The sequence below is a fragment of the Eupeodes corollae genome, chromosome 1, assembly GCF_945859685.1.
Source record: "Eupeodes corollae chromosome 1, idEupCoro1.1, whole genome shotgun sequence".
Lineage (NCBI taxonomy): Eukaryota > Metazoa > Arthropoda > Insecta > Diptera > Syrphidae > Eupeodes > Eupeodes corollae.
Window position 1 is genome coordinate 68,659,593 of NC_079147.1, and position 27,818 is coordinate 68,687,410.

At 35.8% G+C, this 27,818-nt stretch overlaps 1 protein-coding gene across 1 annotated transcript in view; it reads right to left on the reverse strand.

Annotated features, from left to right (window-relative positions):
* The window catches only part of LOC129941908 (xaa-Pro aminopeptidase ApepP-like), a 63,577-nt gene that overhangs the window by 12,851 nt on the left and 22,908 nt on the right, over positions 1 to 27,818 (reverse strand). The window contains exons 4-8 of the mRNA XM_056050677.1: positions 26,269 to 26,505; positions 19,973 to 20,071; positions 14,543 to 14,739; positions 14,045 to 14,310; positions 6,113 to 6,262 (exon numbers count right to left, since the gene is read on the reverse strand). Of these exons, the coding sequence (XP_055906652.1) occupies positions 6,113 to 6,262; positions 14,045 to 14,310; positions 14,543 to 14,739; positions 19,973 to 20,071; positions 26,269 to 26,505 (949 nt within the window). The remainder of the gene's footprint in view (positions 1 to 6,112; positions 6,263 to 14,044; positions 14,311 to 14,542; positions 14,740 to 19,972; positions 20,072 to 26,268; positions 26,506 to 27,818) is intronic.

Sequence of the window (27,818 nt, forward strand, 5' to 3'; positions counted from 1 at the left end):
AATCCTTTCCCGACCGAGCTTCAAGTAACCTCTCTCGAAGTTCTCTGCCGCCAACACAATATATCGAAAACCAGTGGCAACTTTGCCAAGATGCATTCAGAGGAACCGCCTCTGATGTACTGGGTTTCAAGCAGCCACCAACAAGGAACCTCTGGTTTGATGAGGAATGTCGGCAGGCAAATGCAGCCAAACAACAGGCACCCAAAGCGGCGCTGCATAAAATTACGAGAGCTTCTCATGAGCTCTATGAGGAGAAGAGAAAAAAAAGAGAGGGCATGAGAAGCGTGCGGTCGAAGATGCTGAGAGGTTCAAAAGCAGGAATGAAGTTCGAAAGTTTTATGAAAAGGTGAATCGAAATTTACAGGTACATAAACCTAGAACCGAAGGCTGCAAAGACGAAAATGGAAACATCATAGTGGAACCGCAGTCAATCCTGAGGATATGGAAGGACCACTTATGCAGACTGCATAACGGCGACGACGAACTGAATTCTTCTGTCAGGCAGGATGATCCATTCAACATAGACGACGGAAGCCAACAATCCCGTCCTCCTGACTTAGACGAAGTAAAGATTGCCATATCTAAGTTGAAGTCTAATAAAGCCACTGGAGCGGATAACTTGAATTCCGAGCTCTGTAAAGCAGGATAAGTTGGTTAGGAGCATGCACCAACTTATCTGTAAGATATGGTCGGAAGAAAGCATGCCCAATGAAAGGAACCTCAGTATTGTTTGCCAGACCCTGAAAAAAGAAGACCCCCTAAACTGCACCAATTATAGAGGAATCAGTCTACTTAACATCGCCTAAAAATCTTCTCTGCCGTTATTTGTGAACGTCTAAAGCCTATCGTCAACAACCCGATAGGTCCTTATCAGTGTGGTTTAAGACCATTAAAGTCCACAGTTGATCAAATATTCACATTATAGCAGATCCTGGAAAAAAACCAAGAACACCAAATCGACACCCACCATCTTTTCATCGATTTCAAGGCCGCATATGACAGTATCTACAGGGGCGAGCTGTATATAGCCATGTCTAGTCTTGGCAGGATGACAATGGAGAATTCACGCTGCTCCATAAAGGTTGAAAACAACTTAAGAGAACCTTTCCATGTCAAAAAGGTTTTAGAAAAGGTGATGTGCGGTTTTTTTTAACATCGTACTTAAAAGAATAGAGCAGAGCTCACACGTCCACACTAGAGGCACTATCTTTTAAAAGTCTGCCCAATTACTAGCATGTGCTGATGACATTGACATAATTGGAAGAACTCAGCGTGATGTCAATGTACATGCTGTCATCAAGAAAGGGCCTACAAAATCGACGTCTTGGTCAAAAAGTCACCATCGACAGACGTAACTTTCAGGTAGTCGAGGACTTCGTCTAGCTGGGATAAAACGCAGAATAACTCTTGCTAACCGCTTTTTGCTATATAATAACCTTATCATCCCCGTCTTGCTATACGGTGCAGAAGCATGGACTTTGACAAAAGCGGATGAAAGCACCTTGGATCGGTGCATAGGAGAAAAGTTCTTCGTGTGATCTACGGTCCCGTATGCATCGGAGGGGAGTGGAGGAGAAGATGGAACGACGAGCTGTACGGACTGTACAGCGACGTAGACTTAGCCAGAAGGGTAAAAGATGGCTGGGTCACATAGAGCCCATAGAAACCAATGCTCTGGCCCGGAAAGTCTTCGAATCAACGCCCACAGGACAGCGCAGTAGAGGAAGACTGCGGATCAGGTCACGCACAAGTGGAAGGTGACCTCAACCAACTTGGAGCGCGAAACTGGAGACATCTAGCTAGGGACCGAGCTAGATGGAGAAGTTTGTTGGGTGAGGCCCTATTTCACACGGGACTGTAGCGCCACCTTAAGTAAGTAAGTAAGTTTTGTCATTTTATGATGGGAAGATATACGAGCAGACAACTAGTCGAAATTATTAAAATTTACTACCAACATTCGGAGTCAGAGGCAGCCTCATCGTTAAGAGCGCTACATCCAATTTATGATCATAATCGTTATATCAGATCAATAATTGAGCAGATCAATAGTTGATAAATTTGAATCCATAGGCACAGCATGACGTGAGACAAAGAAGTGCCCCTTGTGTCGAAAATATTGCTGCCGCTTAGGCTTCCGATGCAGAAAGCCCAAATGCGTCTCTCACACGTCGTTCTCAAGCGTTTTGCATCTCTATGACTTGGTTTTCGCGAATCCTTACAAGATTAAATTGACGCAAAAACTGAAACCGCTTGGCCACCACAAGCGTGTCGTCGTATGTTCGTGAATTGGTCTGAGCAACAGCTTGAAAAGGACTCGGATTTTCATCAAAAAATCATCTTCAGCGATGAGACTCATTTCTGGCTGAATGGCTTCGTCAGTAAACAAAATATGCTGAATTGCTCAGGCAGCAATCTACACGTACTCCATGAGTCATCATTGCAACCCGAAAAAACTACGGTTTGGTGTGGTTTATGGGCCGGTGGCGTCATTGGGCCATACTTCTTCCGTGATGATCAAGACCGGCACGTAACTGTGAATGGGGATCGTTACCGTTTAATGATAACCGAATATTTTTGGCCCCGACTGGATGATGTGGGTTTGGACAAGCCACACGGCGAATGTCACAATCATTTTATTGGAAACCAAGTTTGGAGAACGTGTTATCTCACGAAAGAGTCCTGTTGCTTGGCCGCCTCGTTCGTGCGATTTGGCTCCGTTAGACTATTTCCTGAGGGGCTACGTCAAGTCTATGGTCTATTCCAACAAGCCAGCAGCCTTTTGGTGCCACTCTTAAACCTCTTATTATTTGAATACACAATATTTCCCCAACAAAGCAAATAATTCTATTCAACTATCGTACCCATATTTGCTGCACCCTAAATTTGTATTGTAAAAAAAGTGTCATAATCTTATTTGAGTAAAATAACTTAAGCTATAATTTTAGTTTTTGAGTAACTTGAATAAAATTGCACTTCAACCCTCCTCTTAGCACTCTTACACTCAGGACGTATAAATAAACTTATTCACCAAAGTCCAGCTTTGTCAAGATATTTCGAAATACCTAATGACTTTTATAAACTAAACATACATTTTAATATTTTTTAAGCAATGAAGCGAAGTGCACTTCATTCAAAACAATAAAAGGGGGAGTTAAACCCAATGAATTTATAAGAATAAGTATTTAAACAATAAGCTGTCACTTTGCTTCCACACCGGGCGCCATATTTCTTTTCTACTGAAATTCACATCAGTTTAGCTCTAACATTTCGAAACGATTTCGAGGAAGCTTTAAAGCTTAAGATATATCTCTTATTATTCGCCACCAATAATAGTTTAATATCATGGTTCATTAATTTCCTTTTTATGAACTTAAACATTTCACTGATAAGTGCAAAAATACGAAAAAAGCTTAACCTACAAAATTTTAATTATTTATTCGAATGAATAAACAATGTTCGAGGAAAAGTTAAAAAAGAACACCGCTATAAAAAGATTATTGTTTTCAGTTTTATTCACTGTAAACCCAAAGTATAAATAATGGTGATCCACAAATCCATTGTCGTTAATATATAAAAAAGTAAAAAAATAAAAACCCAGAATGAACAAAATCACCCATTACAAAAGTTCTCATTCAATAAAGCTAAACACAAACAACATTTTGGTTTACAATTTATTGCAAAACCACCCATCAGCAGTCAGTACCACTCAAAACATCCTTATAGATAACTTACCTATGTACAGTTAGTTATGTATGTACATAGAAAGTAAAAACAAACAGAGCCAACACACCAATACATACAATTGAATAGTTAAAACTCGGTCAGAACTAGAATAAACCTTTTACAACACAACCCGCATCCATTGATTTAGGCCAAGCTTTCTTTAACCTTTCAGCAATCGCCATTTTTGAATATGACTAAGACTAAGACTAAGACTAAGACTAAGACTAAGACTAAGACTAAGACTAAGACTAAGACTAAGACTAAGACTAAGACTAAGACTAAGACTAAGACTAAGACTAAGACTAAGACTAAGACTAAGACTAAGACTAAGACTAAGACTAAGACTAAGACTAAGACTAAGACTAAGACTAAGACTAAGACTAAGACTAAGACTAAGACTAAGACTAAGACTAAGACTAAGACTAAGACTAAGACTAAGACTAAGACTAAGACTAAGACTAAGACTAAGACTAAGACTAAGACTAAGACTAAGACTAAGACTAAGACTAAGACTAAGACTAAGACTAAGACTAAGACTAAGACTAAGACTAAGACTAAGACTAAGACTAAGACTAAGACTAAGACTAAGACTAAGACTAAGACTAAGACTAAGACTAAGACTAAGACTAAGACTAAGACTAAGACTAAGACTAAGACTAAGACTAAGACTAAGACTAAGACTAAGACTAAGACTAAGACTAAGACTAAGACTAAGACTAAGACTAAGACTAAGACTAAGACTAAGACTAAGACTAAGACTAAGACTAAGACTAAGACTAAGACTAAGACTAAGACTAAGACTAAGACTAAGACTAAGACTAAGACTAAGACTAAGACTAAGACTAAGACTAAGACTAAGACTAAGACTAAGACTAAGACTAAGACTAAGACTAAGACTAAGACTAAGACTAAGACTAAGACTAAGACTAAGACTAAGACTAAGACTAAGACTAAGACTAAGACTAAGACTAAGACTAAGACTAAGACTAAGACTAAGACTAAGACTAAGACTAAGACTAAGACTAAGACTAAGACTAAGACTAAGACTAAGACTAAGACTAAGACTAAGACTAAGACTAAGACTAAGACTAAGACTAAGACTAAGACTAAGACTAAGACTAAGACTAAGACTAAGACTAAGACTAAGACTAAGACTAAGACTAAGACTAAGACTAAGACTAAGACTAAGACTAAGACTAAGACTAAGACTAAGACTAAGACTAAGACTAAGACTAAGACTAAGACTAAGACTAAGACTAAGACTAAGACTAAGACTAAGACTAAGACTAAGACTAAGACTAAGACTAAGACTAAGACTAAGACTAAGACTAAGACTAAGACTAAGACTAAGACTAAGACTAAGACTAAGACTAAGACTAAGACTAAGACTAAGACTAAGACTAAGACTAAGACTAAGACTAAGACTAAGACTAAGACTAAGACTAAGACTAAGACTAAGACTAAGACTAAGACTAAGACTAAGACTAAGACTAAGACTAAGACTAAGACTAAGACTAAGACTAAGACTAAGACTAAGACTAAGACTAAGACTAAGACTAAGACTAAGACTAAGACTAAGACTAAGACTAAGACTAAGACTAAGACTAAGACTAAGACTAAGACTAAGACTAAGACTAAGACTAAGACTAAGACTAAGACTAAGACTAAGACTAAGACTAAGACTAAGACTAAGACTAAGACTAAGACTAAGACTAAGACTAAGACTAAGACTAAGACTAAGACTAAGACTAAGACTAAGACTAAGACTAAGACTAAGACTAAGACTAAGACTAAGACTAAGACTAAGACTAAGACTAAGACTAAGACTAAGACTAAGACTAAGACTAAGACTAAGACTAAGACTAAGACTAAGACTAAGACTAAGACTAAGACTAAGACTAAGACTAAGACTAAGACTAAGACTAAGACTAAGACTAAGACTAAGACTAAGACTAAGACTAAGACTAAGACTAAGACTAAGACTAAGACTAAGACTAAGACTAAGACTAAGACTAAGACTAAGACTAAGACTAAGACTAAGACTAAGACTAAGACTAAGACTAAGACTAAGACTAAGACTAAGACTAAGACTAAGACTAAGACTAAGACTAAGACTAAGACTAAGACTAAGACTAAGGCTAATACTAAGACTAAGACTAAGACTAAGACTAAGACTAAGACTAAGACTAAGACTAAGACTAAGACTAAGACTAAAGCTTAGACTGAGACCGAGACTGAGACTGAAGACATTAATTCAAGTTTAAAGAGGAAGCACCAATCCAGCGACTTGGTCTGTGCCATTTATAGATACACATATCGGCAAATAGACAAAGTTACATTATACAAATACATATTTATGTATGTTTAAAGTGCATACATATGTACATACCAATATTGACCACCCGAATCCACTAGATAAATTTCATTTCTAGTTATTTGTTTGTCCGTTTCCACAGATGGCGAATAGTGGGCCATAGCAGCATGCTCCCCAACAGCACTGATAGTCTCGAAACTTAAACCACGGAAGTGCTCCTGTTGCCTGTAACGAGAAAAACGACAAAATAGTAGCAGCAATGAAATGAACATAGAGTTACATAAAATAAATCTAAAATTCCACTACATCAATAGCAGTAACCGTATATATAGTCATCAGATCAGTTTTTTGGAGGGAAAAGTAAAGTGAAGTGAAGATGTTCGAAAAACGGAAATGGACTCATAAAATGAAAAACGAAAGGTTTGTTGTTTGCGAAATAGTTTATGTGTCCGGAGAATAAAATGTGTATATAAATATAAAAGGACATGGAAGTATATTTCCACTAACTTCCTTTTTTCACTTGAAAAAAAGTAAGAAACAATTTTTAAAACTAGGAAAAACATTTATACGTACATAGTTTTGATGAACAGTTTATTGTGTTTACGGCTCAGCTATGTAAGGGTGAAGATAGCGATGACAAGTGAGAAGTTTAAACGGAGTTGCAGTGCTAATGAATTTTTTAAATCTCGAAAATCTAAAGGATTACATGACATGGGAGAGTCTTATTACTGCGGCGCAAGGACGAAGTTATATTTCCTGAAGCAGTGTTTTCAGAATATGAAGTTTATTGGCAAATATTACTCTAAGTTCTGAGAATGTGTATTCTGAAAATAAGGACAGATTTGTGTATAAACGTAGGTACTTATAATGGCCTAGAGGAAATCCTGTTTGTTTTTATAGGAATAACTTACTTACAATATGTTGATTTTCATATTATTGGAGTTGTGGAAGGCCAATCAGGATTTGAAGTTAATAAAACTAGCAATGTTGAGATTTATTTAATGAATAAAATGTTTCTACCCGGGGCTATATAATATGAATGCTAATTGCTTTGAATGAAAAGACTTTTACTTGTAAATGGTGTCTGATATTTGATTTGATCAGATCATTTCAAAAACTTATTTATGGATAAACGTTCATTTGTCCACTCTAGGTCATAGGAAAAATGATGATATTAATCTTAAAATGTTTGCTAAATAGAGGGTGAACCAGTAATAAGTCATAGTTTTATTCAATTCATCAGCACCTGTCAATGTCACCCAGCTGTCAAAATATTTTATTTGTCAAATATGCACAAAACGATTGCTAAATTACTATGTTAAAAATGATTTTGCGAATTTAAAACTATCTAAGCATCTTTTTATCTCTAAACATTTATTAAAGTTAGGAACAGAAGTTCACTACTTAAACTTTTAGTAATTTGTTAAATCTAAATTAAATTTTAGTTTTTAACATTTCAAATAAATATGCCGTTCCCCAGATTAAGGCTTGTTTGCTTTGCTTTTCATTTGTACGAACTGTCACTGTACAAATGTCTTGAGATGTATCGTTATCAATAAAAGGTAATACGATTTCATTAGTTAGAAAACGATTAAAATGTTGGAATAGCCAGTTAATTGATAAATATTTAGAAAATGACTGTCTAATAAAGTGGTTAGATCTTAAGAATACATTGTGTAATATTTTATTGGGAGATATTTATGGCTCATTTACAGTAGACTTGCATTTCGAGACAGTACAAGAAACTTTGCAACTGAGTACCCTCTGTTCGACCTGTATTGTCAACCATCTGACAGAGATTAGTGCAAAATGGAGAAAAGATAGCAGTTCTATGTATTAGGGCACAGAAATGTGGATTGAGGCATCGGCAGAAAGTAAGAACGTGGCTTTTTTCGCTGTTGAAACTGTAACTGAATTTTTGGTTGAACATCCGGGGTTTGTTTTAATAATTAAACTCCACCTCATGAACTGAACTTAATATACAAGCTATACAATAAAGTACAAGCTTTGGATAAAATATCAATGCATCTTTATAAGAATTTATAGTTCGGACCGAAATTTGTCAAACTGAGGAAGAAGGCTCAAAGTCCCTTATAACGCCTTCCTGTTCATTGTAGGGTGTTCCAGGCGGAATTTTTGGCGATAAAAGAAGTCTTTTCCTGGCTTAAAAAAAACGTGATGTCAACATCTGATATTCCTATTTTCTCATATAGTTAGGCCGCTTGAGCATTTTTAAGCATTGCGACTGAAGCGAAGAAGATGCTTTTAGTGGTCAATGAGGGCAAGACCAAGTATATGCTGTTATCAAGAAAGGACATTGAAAAACAACGTCTGGGACAAAAAGTCACCATGGACAGTTATAACTTCGAGGTAGTTAGGACTTTGTCTACCTAGACACCGCTATAAACACATGCAACGACACCAGCGCTGAAATCAAACGAAGAATAACTCTTGCAAATCGCTGCTTCTTTGAATATAACGACGAACTTTACGGGCTGTACAGCGACTCTGGCCTAGTTAACAGAAATAAAGTCCAACGGCTTAGATGGCTAGGTCATGTAGAGCGAATGGACATCAACGCTCCAGACCGGAAGGTCTTCGAATCCAATCCCGAGGGGCGAAGCAGTAGAGGAAGACCGAGACTTAGGTGCGGAACTCAGGTGGGTGAAGACCTCAACCAACTTGTCGTATGAAACTGGAGACATCTGAAAGTTGGATAGATGGCTGCAGACGCATGTTGGTTGAGGCCCAGGTCCGCCCCGGACTATAGCGCCACCTTAAGTAACAAAGAAAGTTAGGCCACTATTAAATATCTGGACTCGGTCTCTACAAACTCTATAGCATTCCAAAACCGTCGATCATCTCTAATGGATATGGCTCAACAGTTTAATAATTCCCTTTGCTGGGTGCCGGGTCATAAAGACATTCAGGGAAATTGTGATTCAGATGAACTCGACCGAAATAATACAATACACCCATTCTACCACAATTGGCTAATGCTGGGATACCAATAGCTACATGAAGAAAGCGTGGTTTAGCATCAGGTTTCAAAAAGTATCTTACCTATACTAGATTTCAACTGCTTACGCACCTTAAGCAGATCGCATTTAAGCTTGATGATCGGTGTCATAACGTCATAACTGGGCACTATCTATTACGCCATGCAGCTAGGCGTATTTTGAAATAACTTTAGCACAAGCTGTAGGGATGATGAAGAGAAAGAAACTCTCTTCTGTACATTCCCTGCTCTAGTTTGAAAACACAAGAATTACCTCGAAGAATATTTCTATAACGATCTAAACGATCTCAATCAAATTAACATAACCAGTTGTTCACGTTTCCTAAGGGATTCAAACTAGTTTCATTTAACTTAGAAGAAAGTCTCAAGATTCATGTGGCATCGCAATGGGTCATTAAACTATCCTAAGTGTGCCTTACTCCATCACGGACAGACACTTTAATCTAACCTAACATTATAAATACAGAATAAAGGTAAGGTCCTCAGTACACTTAATTATTTCGATGTTTTGGAATGTTCAGCTTAAAAATGTTTAATAAAAAATAATAAAAAATGTGTGAGAAAACATGGAACCCTGAGGTACCTCACCTACTGTTTGAAAAATTTCAGGAAAGAAGATTTCAATGTAAGTACGTACCTAAAGAATCGAGTGCTTTAATAAAGTTTACTATACTATACTAAATAAGTCGAAAAAATCACACAAGTCATGCTTAACCACAAGGGACCAGCAATAGAGAGAGAGGGGAGAGATGTTTCCACTAAGGCATCTCTTCTTATCCAAACGGCAGCGGAGGAATTCCCGAGATGGAATCAACGGTGGCGTCTACAGTTCCAGTAAAGTTGAACTACTAAGTGAACACCATATAGGGCTTCTTCGACTTATTCGGAACCAAGGCCTGTAATTAGCGGTTTTATCCGGCTCCCTGTCCTTGGAGCTATACTAAGGATCTAGCCCTCCAGGTTAAGGGTTATGCTGTCGAGGTAACTTCATGGCCACATAGAAATATCATAGTTGCGAAGCACCAGCAAGCCTCGGATATGGACGGATTTACTGTTGATAACCAATGCAAACGAAATAAGGACGATGAACTTCGGATATACACGTAGAATGTTAGGTCCCTTAACAGATCAGAGGATGAAAAACTGCGATATTTACTATGGTGACTGCTACCACGAAAACCAACAGCACTTATTTGGATGCGGCTTTTTCATTGGAGCCAGACTAAGGCAAGAAGTCTTGAGCTATAGATGCATTAACGAGCGCCTCATGACTATCCGCATCAAGGCTAAATTCGGCAACATTAGCCTGATATGTGCGTACACCCTCACAGAAGAGAAAGACGAGAACACCAAAGATATGTTCTTTGAGCTCTTAGACAAAACATATGAGCAGTGTCCTAGCTACGATATTAAAATAGTCCTGAGCGATTTTAATGCCAAGCTAGGAAGGGAAGACATATTTGGTGGAATAATGAATTCAGGTTCATAGATTTTGCTGCGGGGCGAAACGTCATTGTTGCCAGTACGCGTTTTCCACACCACAACATCAACAAAGGAACTTGGAGTTCTCCAGATCAATCTACCGTCAACCAGATTGACCATATTCGATCGACGCCAGACACGCTTCCAGCATCATGGATGTCCGAACTTTCCGAGAAGCTAACATCGAATCACAGTGGAACCCCACTCAGTGTTGAGGATGTGGAAGGACCACTTCTGTATACTGTATAACGGCAACGACGAACCGAATTCCGCTGTCAGGCAGGATGATCCATTCAACATAGACGACGAAAGCTAAAAATCCCGTCCTCCCGATTTAGACAATGTAAAGATTGCCATATCTAAGCTGAAGTCTAATAAAGCCGCTGGAGCGGATGGTTGAATGCCGAGCTCTTTAAAGCAGCTGCAGATAAGTTGGTAGGAGCATGTACGAACTTATCAGTAAGATATGGTCTGAAGAAAGCATTTCCCGATTGTTTGCCCGATCCTGAAAAAAGGATACTTTCTAAACTGCACCAACTACAGAGGAGTCTACTCAACATAGCTTGCAAAATCTTCTCTGTCGTTATATGTGAACGTCTTAAGCCCATCGGCAACAACCTGATAGGGTCTTATCAGTGTGGTGTGGTTTAAGCCTTGGAAAGTCCACAGTCGATCAAATATTCACATTACAGCAGATCCTGGAAAAAACCCAAGAACACCAAATCGACACCCACCATCTTTTCATCGATTTCAAGGCCGTATATGACAGCATCTACAGAGACGAGTTGTATAGAGCCATTTCTAGTTTTATCATCCCTGCCAAACTCGTCCGTTTGTGCAGGATGACCATGGAGAATTCACGCTGCTCCATAAAGGTTGGAAACAACTGTTCGATGTCAAAAAAGGTTTTAGACAAGGTGATGCTCTGTCATGCGATTTTTTTAACATCGTCCTTGTTAGAATAGTTCAGAGAAGGGCAAACGTCTAACGACTAAGATATCTGTGTCACGTAGAGTGCATGGAAACCAATGTACTGGCCCGGAAAGTCTTCGAATCCACACCCACAGGACAGCGCAGTAGAGGAAGACCGCGGATCAAGTGGGTCGCACAATTTGTAAGTGACCTTACTCAACTTGGAGAGCGAAACTGGAGACGTCAAGCTGCTGACCCAACTAGGTGGAGTTTGTTGGGTGAGGCCCTAGTTCACACAGGACTGTAGCTCCAAGTTAATGGTGTTTTAACCAAATCCTTTTTTTTAACTTCCCATAGGAAGTTATTGTAATGGGTCCGATTTGTCAAATGGAAAATTTTGACATTTCTCGACGTTTCAAGGTCCCTAGAGTCGAAATAAAAGATTTTTAGAAAGATGTCTGTGCGTGCGTGTGTACGTACGTTCGTACGTCCGTACGTCTGTACGTCCGTACGTTTGCGACGTTTTTTTCGTCGTCCATAGCTCAAGAACCAGAAGAGATATCGACTTCAAATAAATTTTGTTATACAGATAATAAGGCAGAAAGATGCAGAAAGGCTCTCAAGAAAATTGCGTGGGTGGTTTTTTTACCATAGCAGTTTGAAAAAAAGGCGAAAATTTTGGTTAGCCCTAAATATCTTACGAACCAAAAACGCTAGAGACTTGAATTAAATTTTATATAATATATTGTAACGTGATATCAAACAAGTATATTTTTTGAAAAAAATCAACATAACGGTTTTTTTATAAATCAATAAAACTAAAAAAAAAATGTATCACCTCCAAAATTTTACGACTGAAATATGATTTCACCTCCAAAACAATTTTGTGCAACGAATAATAATGTTTTTGATATCTGATAAAATTTTGAGAAAAATCGAATTGACAGTTTTTTTACAAAAAATAAAAACCTAAAAAAAGTTAATAAAAGTTGGTAAAAATTGATTTTCGACTCAAATATCTTTTTAAAACTTTGAGATAATAGCTTCTAATTAATTTTTACTTATAAGAAATATTGTTTTCAACATTAGGACAAATTTTAAGAAATATCGAATTTACAGTATTTTTACAAAAAATAAAAACATAAAAAAAATGTATAAAAGTTGGTAAAAATTGATTTTCGACTCAAATATTTTTCCAAAAATTGTAGATATTAGCTTTTAACAACTTTTATCTTTCAACAAATATTGTTGTCAACATTCAATAAAATTTTGAAAAAAATGGAATTGACAGTTTTTGTGCAAAAAATTAAAAACCTAAAAAAAAATTACCAAAAGTTGGTGAAAATTGATTTTTGACTAAAATAAATTTTCAAAAATTTGAAATATTTTCTTCAAACTAATTTTATCCTATAAAAAATATTGTTTTCAATATTTGATAAAATTTTGAAAAAAATCGAATTGACAGTTTTTTTTACAAAAAATAAAACTCTAAAAAAAAAAATACTAAAACTTCGTAAAAATTTACTTTCGACTCAAATAGGTTCTCAAAACTTAAAAATATTGGCTTGAGACTTATTTTATTTTACAGAAAATATTGTTTTCGATATTCAGTAATTTGTATATAAAAATCCTACAGTCCGTTTTTTCATTAAAAAAAAATCTAAAAAAAATAGTACGCAAATTTGGTAAAAATTGGTACGAGTACATATAGACAAACTTTGAAGCAAGACAAATCGACAGACGGGATGGGAAGTTATCAGTGTGGGTCGCATCCCAGCCTCTTTTTTAATTCTGTTATCACCTTAGTGGCAAATTCAAATATTAGTCACCGATTTCCTTTTTTGAATTACTCTTTTCATTTATACTAAAAATTCAAAAAAGTCATTCGCTGTAGTACCTGACCTTATATACTTTGAAAGAGTTAGATGAACTCCTTTAAGGTCTAACTACAATGGATTCAACCCAAATAACTACTTCTTTAGCAATCAAACAAATGCAAAGCCTCACATGTCACAAATTCACAAATACTAAAGGAAAAGCTGTTCTCTCTTTCGTTAAGTTTATTCGTTAACATTCGCGAAATTCATGAATAAAAAAGACACTCCATATGACAACTGGAATCCTATATGTCATACTGGGTTGCCTACAGAAATGTCGATTTACATGCACACATCTACAACTAAAAGCAATGTACCGCACACGTTAACAGCTAATATCAATTTTCCCTTAATTGATGATAGATTTATGGAAGTGTTCACAAAGTATGAACATAAGAACAACAAATTTCAAAGTGCTTATTTTACCTTAAATGGACAAGTTTTGTGCAACAAGCAGTTCGTAAGGGAAAATGTATTAATTCTGATTTAGAATGTGGGGACTAAAAACTGAAACGAAAGAATTAAAATGTTCTGTTTCATTCTGTGTGATTTTTACTTTTACTTTATTACTAGATATACATTTTTTATCAACCCTCAAAAATCGTTTTCATCATGACGGGTAGATGGCTATTTTGTGTTTTGAATGGTTAAGTAGTGTAAACTGCATACACAAGAAAGTTTTATTTCAATAACAAAACAAATTAACTCTTTACTTACTCTCTGAACTGTTCCAATTTTTTAGCACCACCCAATTCAGTGACGTTGTCAATGTCAATAGTTATATTTAACCAATGTAAATATTGTATAAGTGCTAATCCATCCCGAATGTGTGCCTTTTCCAGATTTGCAGCTTCCACCGAGTTCTTTACCGACTTTGTTTCAGCTACAACATTTTTATAAACCAGCCTATTCTCAGGTATGAGTTCCGATATCGCTTGGCTAACACTCGTTGGAACAATTATCCTTCCTGATGTTGTGTTTACCTTTCAAAATAAATAAAATAAAAGATTCACATCATAATAAAAGTTGAAATGTCTTTAAGTCATGTAAGCGGCTCATTATGTTTATTGTATCTACATTTGTTTGCTTAAATACATAACGTAACATTGTTCAAATTCAAATGAATTTTTATTTTTGCATCTTTTCACTTAGGAAACCTTGAACCCATTTTCTGTTTTTGAATATTCAAAAAATTAAATAACAAAACAAACTCACAAGTTCCATAATTCCTTCGAGAATCCTTCCGTAATCCTTCACTGTTATATTTAAATCCTCTTTTATCAATTGCTTTACAGTTTCATTCGAGAGTTTATCCTTTTCTATAAACAACACGTAACTCTTTGGCGATAGTATGAGGTAGCTAAAAAATACGGGATTGTATTTGATGTCTGATCCTCTCAAATTTAGAAGCCCTGCAAAAAAGGATACTCGTATTTATAATTAAATTTACAGTTTTTTTTTCGTTCTTCGTCTTCTATATAATTTTTTGTTTGTAAGAAAAAGGAAAAACAAATAAACTTTGCACAACCCGCCCTATATATTACATTTTGGTATGAAGTTCGCTACACAGAGTTGTGAGAAGAATCATGATGGCACGCGTAGACATCGGCATTTAAAATCCTTCAAATTCCAACCCATTAACCCTTAGGAACTGTTGGCATCAGTAAAGGATTTATCTAAGTTAAATGCTAACACGCTAGTTACTGCTACTTATGTAAAGGGGCCCTTATGACTGCGTGGAAAATACATAGTAGTCTTTTGTAATTAATAATTTAAACAACAGTTATTATTATTCTATTTTGGCCACAAAATAAAACAACAAAATCAACGAAATATTCGTGATTAACTCATGTGTACGTAAAATTAGGCGTGTTCGATGTTTCTAGAACAGAGCAAGATTGTCCCACAAATGTCAAAACGGATTTTGATTTTACCAGGAAAAAGTCAGTTGCTGATCATTATTCTTTGTTCTGTTTTTTCTTTTAGTTTTCATAAAAATGTTAAAGATCATAAACCATTTGACCATCTTAAAAAGAAGTAAGGTTATTTTTCTCATCTCAATTGAATTTATTTTGAATTGGTAGATTTAGATTCAGTACAAAAACTGATAATGTTTTTTCTTTTCACTGAACACATTCTTGACGTTTCTGTCAAATTTTTTCTTCAAATTTGTTTTTACACTTTAAAAGAAGGAAATGAGTTTCGCCCAATCAATTACTATGTTGGAAACTGCCTTTATGCTCCATATTTGAGATGGAATCATTTTCAAAATATTAAAAAAATATCTTACGATGTTTACAATAACAAACTTAATCAGTCGAACTGACAAATAAAACTTTTAATAGTGTTGGTTCAAGTTTAATTATTACCTCGTTTTTGGCTTTGCATCTTCTCGAGATGAAATGTGATTTAAGAAAGTACACTTTGAACAAGATGTCCAACTAAAGGTTGTCAAATCAAATTGAAGAATGGTTTTACTGTTGATAGACATTGACATTTTGCAGATTATGCAATTTAATGCTAGATTTAATAATATTGGTCCCATAACTGTTAAAAGATTTGCCTTTGACTAGTCAACAATGTTGGTACATCTATAAATTTAGTTAAAATTCCTTCAATTAATTCCCTTTTCTTTAAATTGAACATTTGAACGGGTCTAAATAATGACAGTTTGTAAAACAGACCCATTGCTTGGAAATGTTAAGAACTCAGAAGTCATTTAGCTTAGGGATAATTACTATACATTAAATTTCAAAATTTTTTCTGGATTAGTACCTTTTTATACAATTGCTTTGAATTTTTATACAAATTATAAAATTAAATTTGGATTTTAGTACAAAAATTGATTATGTTTTCAATATGTCCATAGGTGAATCTTCTTTTCCATTAAAACAATCTTGAAGTTTTCGCAAATTGATATAAAAATTTGTTTTGGGACTTCAGAATCAATGGGCAGGTTCGGCCGACATAAGGGACTTAAAAGTAAGGCATGTTTCTAGCGTCTGATTGGCCAGCGGTCAAAACATTGCCTTCCAATTAAGGCAACTTTATTGGAAAGTTGACTGGAATGTTAGTCAAGTAAAATCTCCTTAACTTTCAAGTAAAGTCAACTTATGTCAAAATGATAATTGCATGTTTTTTAATTCATCTAAAAGCTAAACTCAATGATTTATTTATTTTCTGCACAGATCTGTTTAATGCTTTCTCTAAAAAGATTCCTTGTAAATTAGGAAAAGAAAAAAGAGGCTGGGATGCGACACACACTGATAACTTCCCATCCCGTCTGTCGATTTATCTTCCTAAAAAGTTTGTCTGTATGTACTCGTATAAATTGTTTACCAAATTTACGTATTATTTTTTGTAGATTTTATTTTTTATGAAAAAACGGACTTTTTGATTTTTATATAAAAATTACTGAATATCGAAAACAATATTTTCTATGAAATAAAAAAGGTTTGAAGCAAATACTTCTAATTTTTGAAAAGATGTTTGATTCGAAAATTTTTTCTTACCAACTTTTGTTAAATTTTTGTAGGTTTTTAATTTTTTGTACTAAAACTGTCAATTAGATTTTTTTCAAAACTTTACTGAATGTTGACAACAAAATTTTTTTGAAAAATAAAAGTAAATTAAAGCCAATATCTTAAAGTTTTGAAAAGATATTTGAGTCGAAAATCCAACTTTTATTAATTTTTGTGTAGGTTTTTATCTGGGGCAACAGTCCGTTTGAGAATTAGGGCCTAGTGACTGACAACTCCAACCATTCCTATGTGCGAGTACTGTTGTCAGGGATGGAAGGGAAATACAGTTTTAAGCTGAATCCGAACGGCGAATTCGAGAAAGCACTTTTCATGACAAGAATTACTTTTGGAGAATTTGTCAATTCCTCGCAAAAGGCAGTACCCGCGAAAAAAAACTTGAGGTGGCATAGGCAGGGATCGAACCCAACACTAATAAAATGACCAATTTTGTTTAGAAATACTATAGGTAGACTTTTGTGACTTGACATCTCAATAAAATATAAAATCACAGAAATTAACGAACAAATCTGATCTTATAACAAAAAGTTATTTGATTTGTATTCCCTTGTTATCAACATTCTAAGCGCCATTTGCAAGTAATTGTTCCTATCTGCTCACTTTTGCTCTCAGTTATAAAATTTAAAAACAAATTTTGAAAGAACAGCAACAAGACAGTAATATTTTGTGAAAAATTTGTTGTTTCCCCTTTAGCTTACCTTTTTGTAGTAGTTTTTTTTGGTGAGAGAATTTTACCCTCACTCTTTAAAATATGTCTTTTTACGAATTTTAGTGCAGAAAGTACGCGAACGAACCTATTATGAAACGATTGGACAGGTTTAGATAACATAAGGGACTTTATTTGCAGTCAACTGTATTCTTTGAACGTACTTTTTATAACCAAGGCAACTGGTTAGTTTTGCAAATGTCATAAGTGTCAAAACTTAACTTCACTAACCTCTGCCTTCAGTTGATCGTACCAAAAACTAATAAAAACATATGTAATTGTCTACAAATCAATCCTCAGGCAAGCTTTCCGTAACGTAATGTTACGTAATTTGACTCCAAACTGAAGCTCTAGTTCAAATTTGCTCAACATTTGCTTTGTCTGACAGCTCAACAGCTGTAAAAAAAATATACCGGACCCACCAATGTCTCTAAGTCTGCGCTTCTTATTGCTCTATGAGCTGAACATACCCGCGATAGGCTGTGTTAGCTACCTCCGCGAAAAATTTAATTTTTTCGATTTCAAAATAAATTTTGTACTGCACGAAAACTGAAAACAAACTTGTAAGAAAAAATAACAGCTGCTAATGACAGAAGTGTCATTTTAGAAATGTCATTCAAAGCAACCTCGAAGCAGGCCCACCGTAACGCAGACGAAGCCGAAGCTGAAGCGAGTTTGTGATTCAGCCATAAAGCTCGCCTAGATTCTTTATATACCTGAATCGAGTTGATATGAGTTTGATTCTTCTTGTGTGGTGGAAACACCAAAAAGATTTATTTAATCTAAACTAAAACTTAAATATGGCAAAACTAAATTATCTTTTCTATTTTGTTTTCTCTTGCAAAATACTCGTAAGCTCAGTTAGTCCGTTTTCTTTAACAAAACTAACTAATATCAACAGCAGCAGATTGATTTTTTCCCCAATAGAAAACACATGATTCCAAATGCACAGCTACTCAACGAACACTGCCATCGAGATACTAATGCAATATCAATCGTACCAGCATTTGATAACGGAATCACATAGTATATATGTCAAAAACACAATCGTAGTAAGATTCTACTTTACTTTTATCGGTAGTATTGTTTTTGTTATACGTTTAAAATCCTACTTTACTATTGATAGATTTTCCAACAAAACACGGGTACTATTGACTTTTTATTAAACGCTTGGGCAGGTTCAGACAACATAAGGGCCTTCATTTGCAGTCAACTGTATTCTTTCAACGTACTTTTCAACCAAGGCAATAGTTAGTTGTACAAGTGTCATACATTTCAAACTCATAACTTTGAACTTTTTTACACACAACATTAAATGGAACTATGCAGAAAATAAATAAATCATAGACTAATAAAGTCCAGCTAGCATTTAAAAAAATATGATAAACTGTCATTTTGACATAAGTAGACTTGCCCTGATAGTTAGGGATATTTTTCATGTCCAACTTTCCAGTCAACTTTCCAATACATTTTTTAGGAGCTGTCCAATCAGATACTAGAAACTTGCCTTACTTTCAAGTCATTTATGGCTGAAACACAAACACGCTTCAGCTTCGGCTTCGTCTGACGTTTACGAGTTCAGCCTTAGGAGTTCAATGCATGCTATAACAATGAAGCTTTGACCTGACGTTTCGTATTACAATCGTAAGAAAAAGAACGTAATGTGTTCTAGTTAAAATTTATCCAACATTTGCTTTGTCTGACAGCTCAACAGCTGTAAAAGAAAAACAACAATCAAAATACCAGGCCCACCAATGTCTCTAAGTCTGAGCTTCTTCTTGCTCCATGAGCTGAACATACCCACGATAGGCTGCGTGTTAGCTACTTCCGCGATAAATTTAATTTTTTCAATTTCAAAATAAAAATATCTTTTACTGCACGAAAACTCAAAACAAACTTTTGAGAAAAAATAACAGCTGCTAATGACAGAAGTGTCATTTTAGAAATGTCATTCAAAGCAAGCTCAAAGCATGCCCATCGTAACGCAGACGAAGCTGAAGCTGAAGCGTGTTTGTGTTTCAGCAATTATGTGTTTTGACCATTGCTCGCGAGGGCCCTTAAAATGTCCTAATCCGGAACTGTTCAAAAACCCCGTTTTTTTCATTTCAATTTAAAAAGATAACCATTTTGAGCTTCTCCATAGCTATTTTATCTTCCCGCTGTTTATTTAATGAAAAAATTGTTAGCTACAGGGGTTGAAGATTTTTCACACTATCTCTCTATTCACATACCCTTCTTATATAATAGATATTGTATATGTAGGTTAAGTATATACACAGATATATCTTTGGGTCGGTAGGAGTTCGACTACAAGAGTGTGTTGCAGCTACATACATATACATATACGAAAAGAACATTTTTGAAAATTGTTTATTTAAATGTTCATGTTAAGCTACTTACATGCGATATCGTCTAAAGTTGTTACAACAATGGATTCAGCATCATCCTCTTTTTTGATTTGGTCCATCATCTCGGATACTTTTAAGCCCGCCACTTTACCTTTATTCGTTTTCAGTTTTAAGTTTTATTTTTTGTTGTACACCCCCAACATCATCGTCGTCGTCGTCCATTTTGTGAAGCAGAAGCAGGAGCAGGAACAAAAAAGATAAAACAAAAGCAAAAATAAGGTTTGTGCGCCCGCATCATGCACAGCTCATACAAATAAAATTAAAAGGAACCGGAAATGAAAATGAAAATGAAAATGAAGCAAATGTAGGTACAAAAAGGAAGGTATAGCAAGCAAACGGTTACACTATATCGAATTGTTGTTGATTTGAATAAGTGGTTATTTGCATATTTATGGTTTCAGTATTGTTGGGCTTTTGTTGGACTATCATCCATGGAGTGTGGACTGTGGACTGTGGTGTGGGGTTCTGGGTTATATGGACATGGACATGGACAACATGAAGCAGAACCCATCAAGGTTTTATGCTCATGGTTAACAAATAGAAACAAAAGTGCTATTAAGCGGGTGGTGTATGGCGGTGTATGGTGTGGTGGTTTAATAAGTGGTAGTTAGGGGGAAGTGGTTTTTCAGCCATCTATCTATATAGTGCAAGTTCTGATATGGCTCGCAGTTTTTGTTGGACAAAAGAACTGAATTAAAAGAAGGACTGGTTTTTGTAGGTATACTCGTATATGGATGGGATATTATGAAATTATACCGACATATTGCCCCGGACCCCTTTGTAATATATATGAAGAGTCATTTCATTACAATAACAATACCATAAAGATTGACGATGTTTTCACAAAACATCTAAACGGTCTTCTGTGTGTTATTCTGTCGTTCTGGTGGAAATGACATAACCTCTTTATATGTATATACCAACAATTCGCAATTAAAAGGTCATAGGTTCGTGCTGTGGTAGCTCGTTGGCTTTAAGTACAGAAGTCGAAAGTATTAGTTTAATTTATTGGCAAAGTTGTTGTAGCAGAATTTTTAATTTTTTGTATAATGTGACAATATTATAAAACACATTGCGAAGAATCAGGTCAATTGGGGCTCAAATGTGCTTTTGTAGGCGCAATTTTTACAAGGTTATAATAATTTTGTATAAAGGTTTCACGAATAAATACAAACAATATAATATTTTCTAATCCTCTTAATTCATTGTTGAATTACAAATGACTCATCGACCGAAAAACGAAATCTATTTTTTAAGTCCCTTATGATTATAATTTAAATAAAAAAGAGTATTTTATGTAAGACTGTATTTAAATTAAAATTGTATCTATTTTTTAAAGCATAAATTAGGTTATAAGGCCATACAATTTTTTTTTCATATTTTCATATTATTTTCAACTCCAGGATAATACGCTTTTAGTCGGAAGCTTAGCTGTGGGTCTTAACAATTTTTTTTTGCTATGTTAAACTACCTGACTCAATTAGTTGACGAGCCAGCTCGGATTCTTGATTATGCAGGTCAATCTATAGCTTGTTATTGCTATTATTTTATTAACACCATATAATAAATCTCTAATAAATGAAACACAAGTGAATAACTTTAACTTTAACTGTATTATATTTAAATCAACTTTTGAGTTTTAGGTTGGGAGCTTTGTTATATTAGCATCTAGCACACAAGACGGACGAGAATATTCTAATAAGTAATGATTATAAAGTTTTTACAAGGAAAAGATAGCAAGGAGGGAACCAAAAACATTCTGATTTAGGATGCGTTCAGAATTTTCGAGATCAGAAGCGTTTATTACTTGAAAGTAAATAATGGTCGCGTTCATTAATTGAAATTAAATAATGGTCGCGTTCAAACAAGCAACTTATATTGATGCGATATAACTTTGTTAACGCGATTGAGTATTAGGTGCATAAATTAATATACACTACAAATCCACCAAGACTTCAGACTTGGTTCTTGCCTCTGATACTAATAAATATAGGGTGAGTGTATTATTAGACCATTGTGTCATATCTGTAAATTTGTCAAGCCAAAAAACTTCAGTTAAAGTTAAAACCAAAGGCACTCCATACAAAGACCGAAAACCAATCTGTCATTGTGGTTGGCCTACAAGCTGAAACATCAATTTTTACCTACCCTTTATTCTAACAGCACTGATCAATTTAAAAACTAATTTGTGGAGTACTTTAACAGGTTATATAATGATGCTTATTTTCCAAAAAACTTCAATAAAGCAGTTACTTTTGCCATTTTTTTTTGCAAGGAAGAAGAATCAAATCTTGGGGAAAATTACACAGAAATTTTTATTCTTAACTGTTTGAGGAAGATTCTGACTTCAATTCTGTACGAAAGGCTCACTAGGTGAACGAGAACACTAATCGTCTAAGCAAGTTTTAAGCTGGTTTTCGGTCGGGCTTTTCAACGAGGGATCACATTTTTGCACTTAAAAGCAGTATTGCCCAGGAAGTCTATTAAAAAGAAAAGAAATTGTATGCTTGTTTTGTAGATTTCAAAGCAGCATTTGATAAGTTCAACAGACAGGCTTTAATGTATAAGCTCTCATTACTAGGGATCTGTCGAAAATTCCTGATTATGTATTTTAAATTTTTGGAGACATCAAACGCCTTTGTATGGGATGGATCAGAGTTTTCGGATTGGTTTGAAACAACAGCGGGTGTTCCACAAGGCTGCATTTTGAGCCCAATAATGTTTGCTTTGTTTATCGATGATATCTGTGATGAACTTCCAGGAGGAATACTCTTTCCCGATATCCAAGTGAAAGATTTGCTATACATTTTTATTTTAGGTCCCTTAACAGACCACGAGCGGCCGAAGAATTAGCGGAGGCCCTAGACTGCTATAAAGCAGACATCACCTCATTCAGAAACTACGATGGAATGGGCCGGGCAAAAAGAGGATGAAAAACTGCTATATTTGCTACGGTGACTGCTACCACGAAAACCAACAGCTCTTATTTGGATGCGGCTTCGTCATTGGAGCCAGGCTTAGACAAGAAGTCTTGAACTATAGGTGCATCAACGAGCGCCTCATGACCATCCGCATCAAGGCTTAATTCGGCAACATTAGCCTGATATGCGCGCACGCCCCCACATAAGAGAAAGACGACAACACCAAAGATATGTTCTTCGAGCTCTTAGACAAAACATATGAGCAGTGTCCTAGCTACGATATTAAAATACTCCTGGTAGATTTTAATGCCAAGCTAGGAAGGGAAGACATCTTTGGTGGAATAATCGGGAAGAACAGCCTGCACGACAACACTTCCGACAACGGATTCAGGCTCATAGATCTTGCTGCGGGGCGAAATGTAGCCAGTATGCGTTTTCCACACCTCAACATCCACAAAGGAACTTGGAGTTCCCCAGATCAATCTACCGTCTACCAGATTGAACATATTGCGATCGACGCCAGACACGCTTCCAGCATTATGGATGTCCGAACTTTCCGAGGAGCTAACATCGACTCGGACCACTAAATCGTTTTAGCCAAGATAGCACTTTGGGTTTTCAGACCCAAGGAAATACAGGGAGGTGCAGGGAGAAGGTACAACGTCTAACGGCTGCAATTGCAAGAGTTCGACCAATTATCTGTAATATATGGTCGGCAGAAAGCATGCCCGATAAATGGAACCTCAGTATTATTTGCTCGATCCCCAGAAAAGGATACCCTCTAAATTGGACCTAAGAGGAATCAGTCTACTTAACATCACCTTTCCTGCCGTAATATGTGAACGTCTAAAGCCCATCGTCAACAACCTGATAGGTCCGTATCAGTGTGGTTTTAGACCAGGAAAGCCCACAGTTGATCAAATATTCACATTACGGCAGATCCTGGAAAAAACCCAAGAACACCAAATCGACACCCACCATTCTCTCATCGATTTCAAGGCCGCATATGACACCATCTACACGGAAGAGCTGTATAGAGCCATGTCTAGTTTTTGCATCCCTGCAAAAAACTTAACAGAACCTTTCGAAGTCAAAAACGGTTTTGGAAGAATAGTGCAGAGCTCACACGTCAACAATAGAGGCACTATCTTTTAAAAGTCTGTCCAATAACTGGCATATGCTAATGACATTGACATACTCGGAAGAACTCAGTGTGATGTCAATGGAGCTTTTGTGAGTATTGAGGCAGAGGCGGCAAAAATGGGTCTAACGGTTAATGAGGGCAAAACAAAGTACATGCTGTCGTCAAGAACGGACTTACAACACCGACGTCTTGGTCAAAACAAGGACTTCGTCTACCTAGGCTCCGCTGTAAACGCAGAAAACAACACCAGCCCTGAGATCAAACGCAGAATAACTCTTGCTAACCGCTAATTCTTTCTACTAAGAAAGCAATTGAGTGGTAAAGTCCTCTCTCGAGGGACCAAAGTGTTGCTATATAAGACCCTTATCATCCCCCTCCTGCTATACAGTGCATTGTCATAGGCCATGACAAAAGCGGATGAAAGCTCCTTGGGTCGCTTCGAGAGAAAAGTTCTTCGTGTTATCTACGGTCCCGTATGCATCGAAGGGAAGTTGTGATGGAGAAGATGGAACAACGAGTGGTACGGGCTGTACAGAGACGTAGACTTAGCCAGAAGTGTAAATGTCCAACGACTAAGATGGCTGTGTCACGTAGAGCTCATTTAAACCAATGCTCCGGCCCGGAAAGTCTTTGAATCCACACCCACAGGACAGCGCAGCAGAGGAAGACCCCGGATTAGGTGGCGCGCACAACTGGAAGGTGACCTCACCCAACTCGGAGCGTGAAACTGGTGACATCTAGTAAGGATTGTAGCGCCACCTTAAGTAAGTAAGTATTTGAGTCGAAAGTAAATTTTTACCAAGATTTTTTTTAGTTTTATGATTTATTAAAAAACAGTTAAATAAATTTGTTTAAAAAAATATACTTGTTTGGTATCACGTTACAATTTATTATATAAAATTTAATTCAAGTCTCTACTGTTTTTGGTTCGTAAGATATTTAGGGTTAGCCAAAATGTTCACCTTTTTTAAACTGCGATGGTATAAAAACCATCAGCAACGCAATTACCTTGAGAGTTCTTTCTGCGTCTTTCTGCCTTATTATGTGTATAAAAAAGTGTATCTGAAGTCGATATCTTTTCTGGTTCTTGAGCTATAGACGACGAAAAAAAAAATCGCAAACATACGGACGAACGAACGAATTAAAATCTTTTAATTCGACTCTAGGGACCTTGAAACGTCGAGAATTGTCAAAATTTTCAATTTGACAAATCGGGCCCATTACAATAACTTCCTATTTGAAGTTAATAAAGTCCAATAACACCGACCACCAAAAAACTATCCAAAACAGTGAAATTTTAAGGATAGAGAGGCTTTTCAACAATAATTTTTAAATATTCCGAGCCCCAAATGCGACAATACTTCTTATTAACCTATTATTTTCGAAATAAAGCGCTTGTGTTAACTAACTGTTGAAAATATAAGTATCTTAGTATTTATTCAAAACAAGTTGTTTAGTTGTTTGTGGAATGCCTAAATTCAAAGACCGAAAAGTCATCGTAGCAGCAATATTTTCAACTGTTTCGATTGTGCACTAACTTTTCCCAACAGCTCACGTTTATTTCCCAGTTTTTCTAATGATAGCCAAGAAGGTTCATCACGACCCGACGCGTCGCGACGTCTCAAAATTTATTTAGTGTTTACTTGTCAAACGACAAATGATGTCAGCTTCAAAAGTTACAGCTTCTCAAATAGCGGGCTGTTCTAAATAAAACCTCTAATTGGAAAATCCTTCAGATGATTAAATATGTAAAAAAAACATGATACCTTAAATCGCAATACAACTTAATTGTATGTAATAACTATAAGAGGACATTTGTTGCAATTGGTCTTAATCAACAGATATGCCAAATTAGTGAATTAGGTTTCTTTAAGTTCTCGAAAAAGTCCATATAGAACACACGAGCACGTTGTTAATGTAATTTTCTGTTCCACTTTTAGTAATTGAAATAAATTAAGAGCAAAATAAACAAAATTAGAAATTCCTTTTCCTTAAAATTTATACACGTATAAGTGCAATCATCAGCAATTTCAAAGCACCCACCTTACATCCACCATCCACTTCTTGTATTCCTAAATTACAAGCATTTTCAAAAGATGATAATTAATATTTAACAAACGACCAACAATATAAGAAACAAATAAACATCTAGAAAAATTAATGGAACTAAGTGGTTAGGGTATACGCGCGCAGGTACAGGACTCAAAACTTATCAAGACTCACCTGTAAATTCTATATCAAGTGGAATAATATTATTCCGCGCTGGCGGCGGCTGACTCATCCAAATCTCGTCAATAAGATTCCTTGAAATGCTAATTAATTCGTGTCCCTTTGCATTTAGCTCGTTGGAAGTTTTACGAAAATCTGACGCCTTCATAAGAAAAGGATCCACACCGACAGTTGAATTTGACGGCAAGTTGTTAAGCATCCACTCTGTCATGTTGGGCACATTATTTTGTCCTGGAAAATATACATAGGACATAAAGTTGAATAGATTTATTATGTACATACATATATACAAAAGTCCCTAACTCTCCTGATGGATAAGGAAACAGAAATATTCATTCATCACTATCGCTTGAAAGAAAACCATGCATTTTTTATGATAGGCATCTTTATAAATATTTATAAAATGAATAAGGATACGCTAACGCCAGCGCTAACTTTAACGTTAACGTTAACGCTGTTGCTGATGATGGTTGATGTGCCTGTGTAGCCTGTCGCCTATCGCTTTAAGAAGGTAGCTAAGGTATCTACGAGTATACCTTTTTAGGAAGGATACACCTTGCTTTTGGAGGAAGGAAGTGGAAAACTCGCTGCCAAAGTGAATAAGGCGGCAAGTGTTTGTTAGTTGTTGTTGTTGGCCATGGCCGTCCCAATCTCAATCTCAATTCCTATCCCTATCACCATCACAGGACCGAAGATAGACACAATTAATACTTGCTTAGTAGGGATTCTCGAAGGATGCGATTAATGTAAAATATTTATGCTTCGCTGAAAGCAATTTAGGAGGCTTAAAGTTAAGATGGATGGCAAAATGGACTCGCTTCGCCTCAACTCAACTTCACTTGATTCTCAACTCGACTCAACTCATCTCGACTTCTGTCCTGTTCCTGTTGTCGTTGCAAAATATGATATTTAATTTTATTGGGCTAATTAAGCTTTATGACAACGAATTCACGGGGCTTATGGATGGGATTAAGAGATATCTAGTGGACAAATTTAAATGATGAGGAATGTTTAATATAATGTAGTTGAGGCACAAGCACAAGGCATAAACGCACAAGTAAAAGTGTACGTGGTTGCTTAACGGTTGGATGTTGGATCCTGGAGCATCGCATCGTCAGCAGGATAATAGAAACTTTGTCATCAATAAAAATTATTTAGTAAAAAAATATATATATTGTGAATAAAGCAAAAAAGGATGAAGGCTTTGCCTTATGCAAAATCAGCTTTTTATAAGTTATATATCGGTCTAAGGCAGTGAGGCGTGTTTTAGGGAAGCCGGATTTTTCAAGTGGATTAAGAGATTTTTATTTTTTAATTTAAAGGATTAATGACGGCATTTTGAAGGAAAGCTGCATAATCAAAAGAACTCTTAGAGGCGAAAATATAGAACTAAGGGAGAACATTTTTATTTATTTATTTAATTCGTTAAAATCTAACGTTAACAATATTTAAAAAAATTCTTATAATCTAATAATATCATAATTTATATTTATTATACAATATTGTTGAAAAACATAAGTTTAAATTGTTTACATTTTTTATTA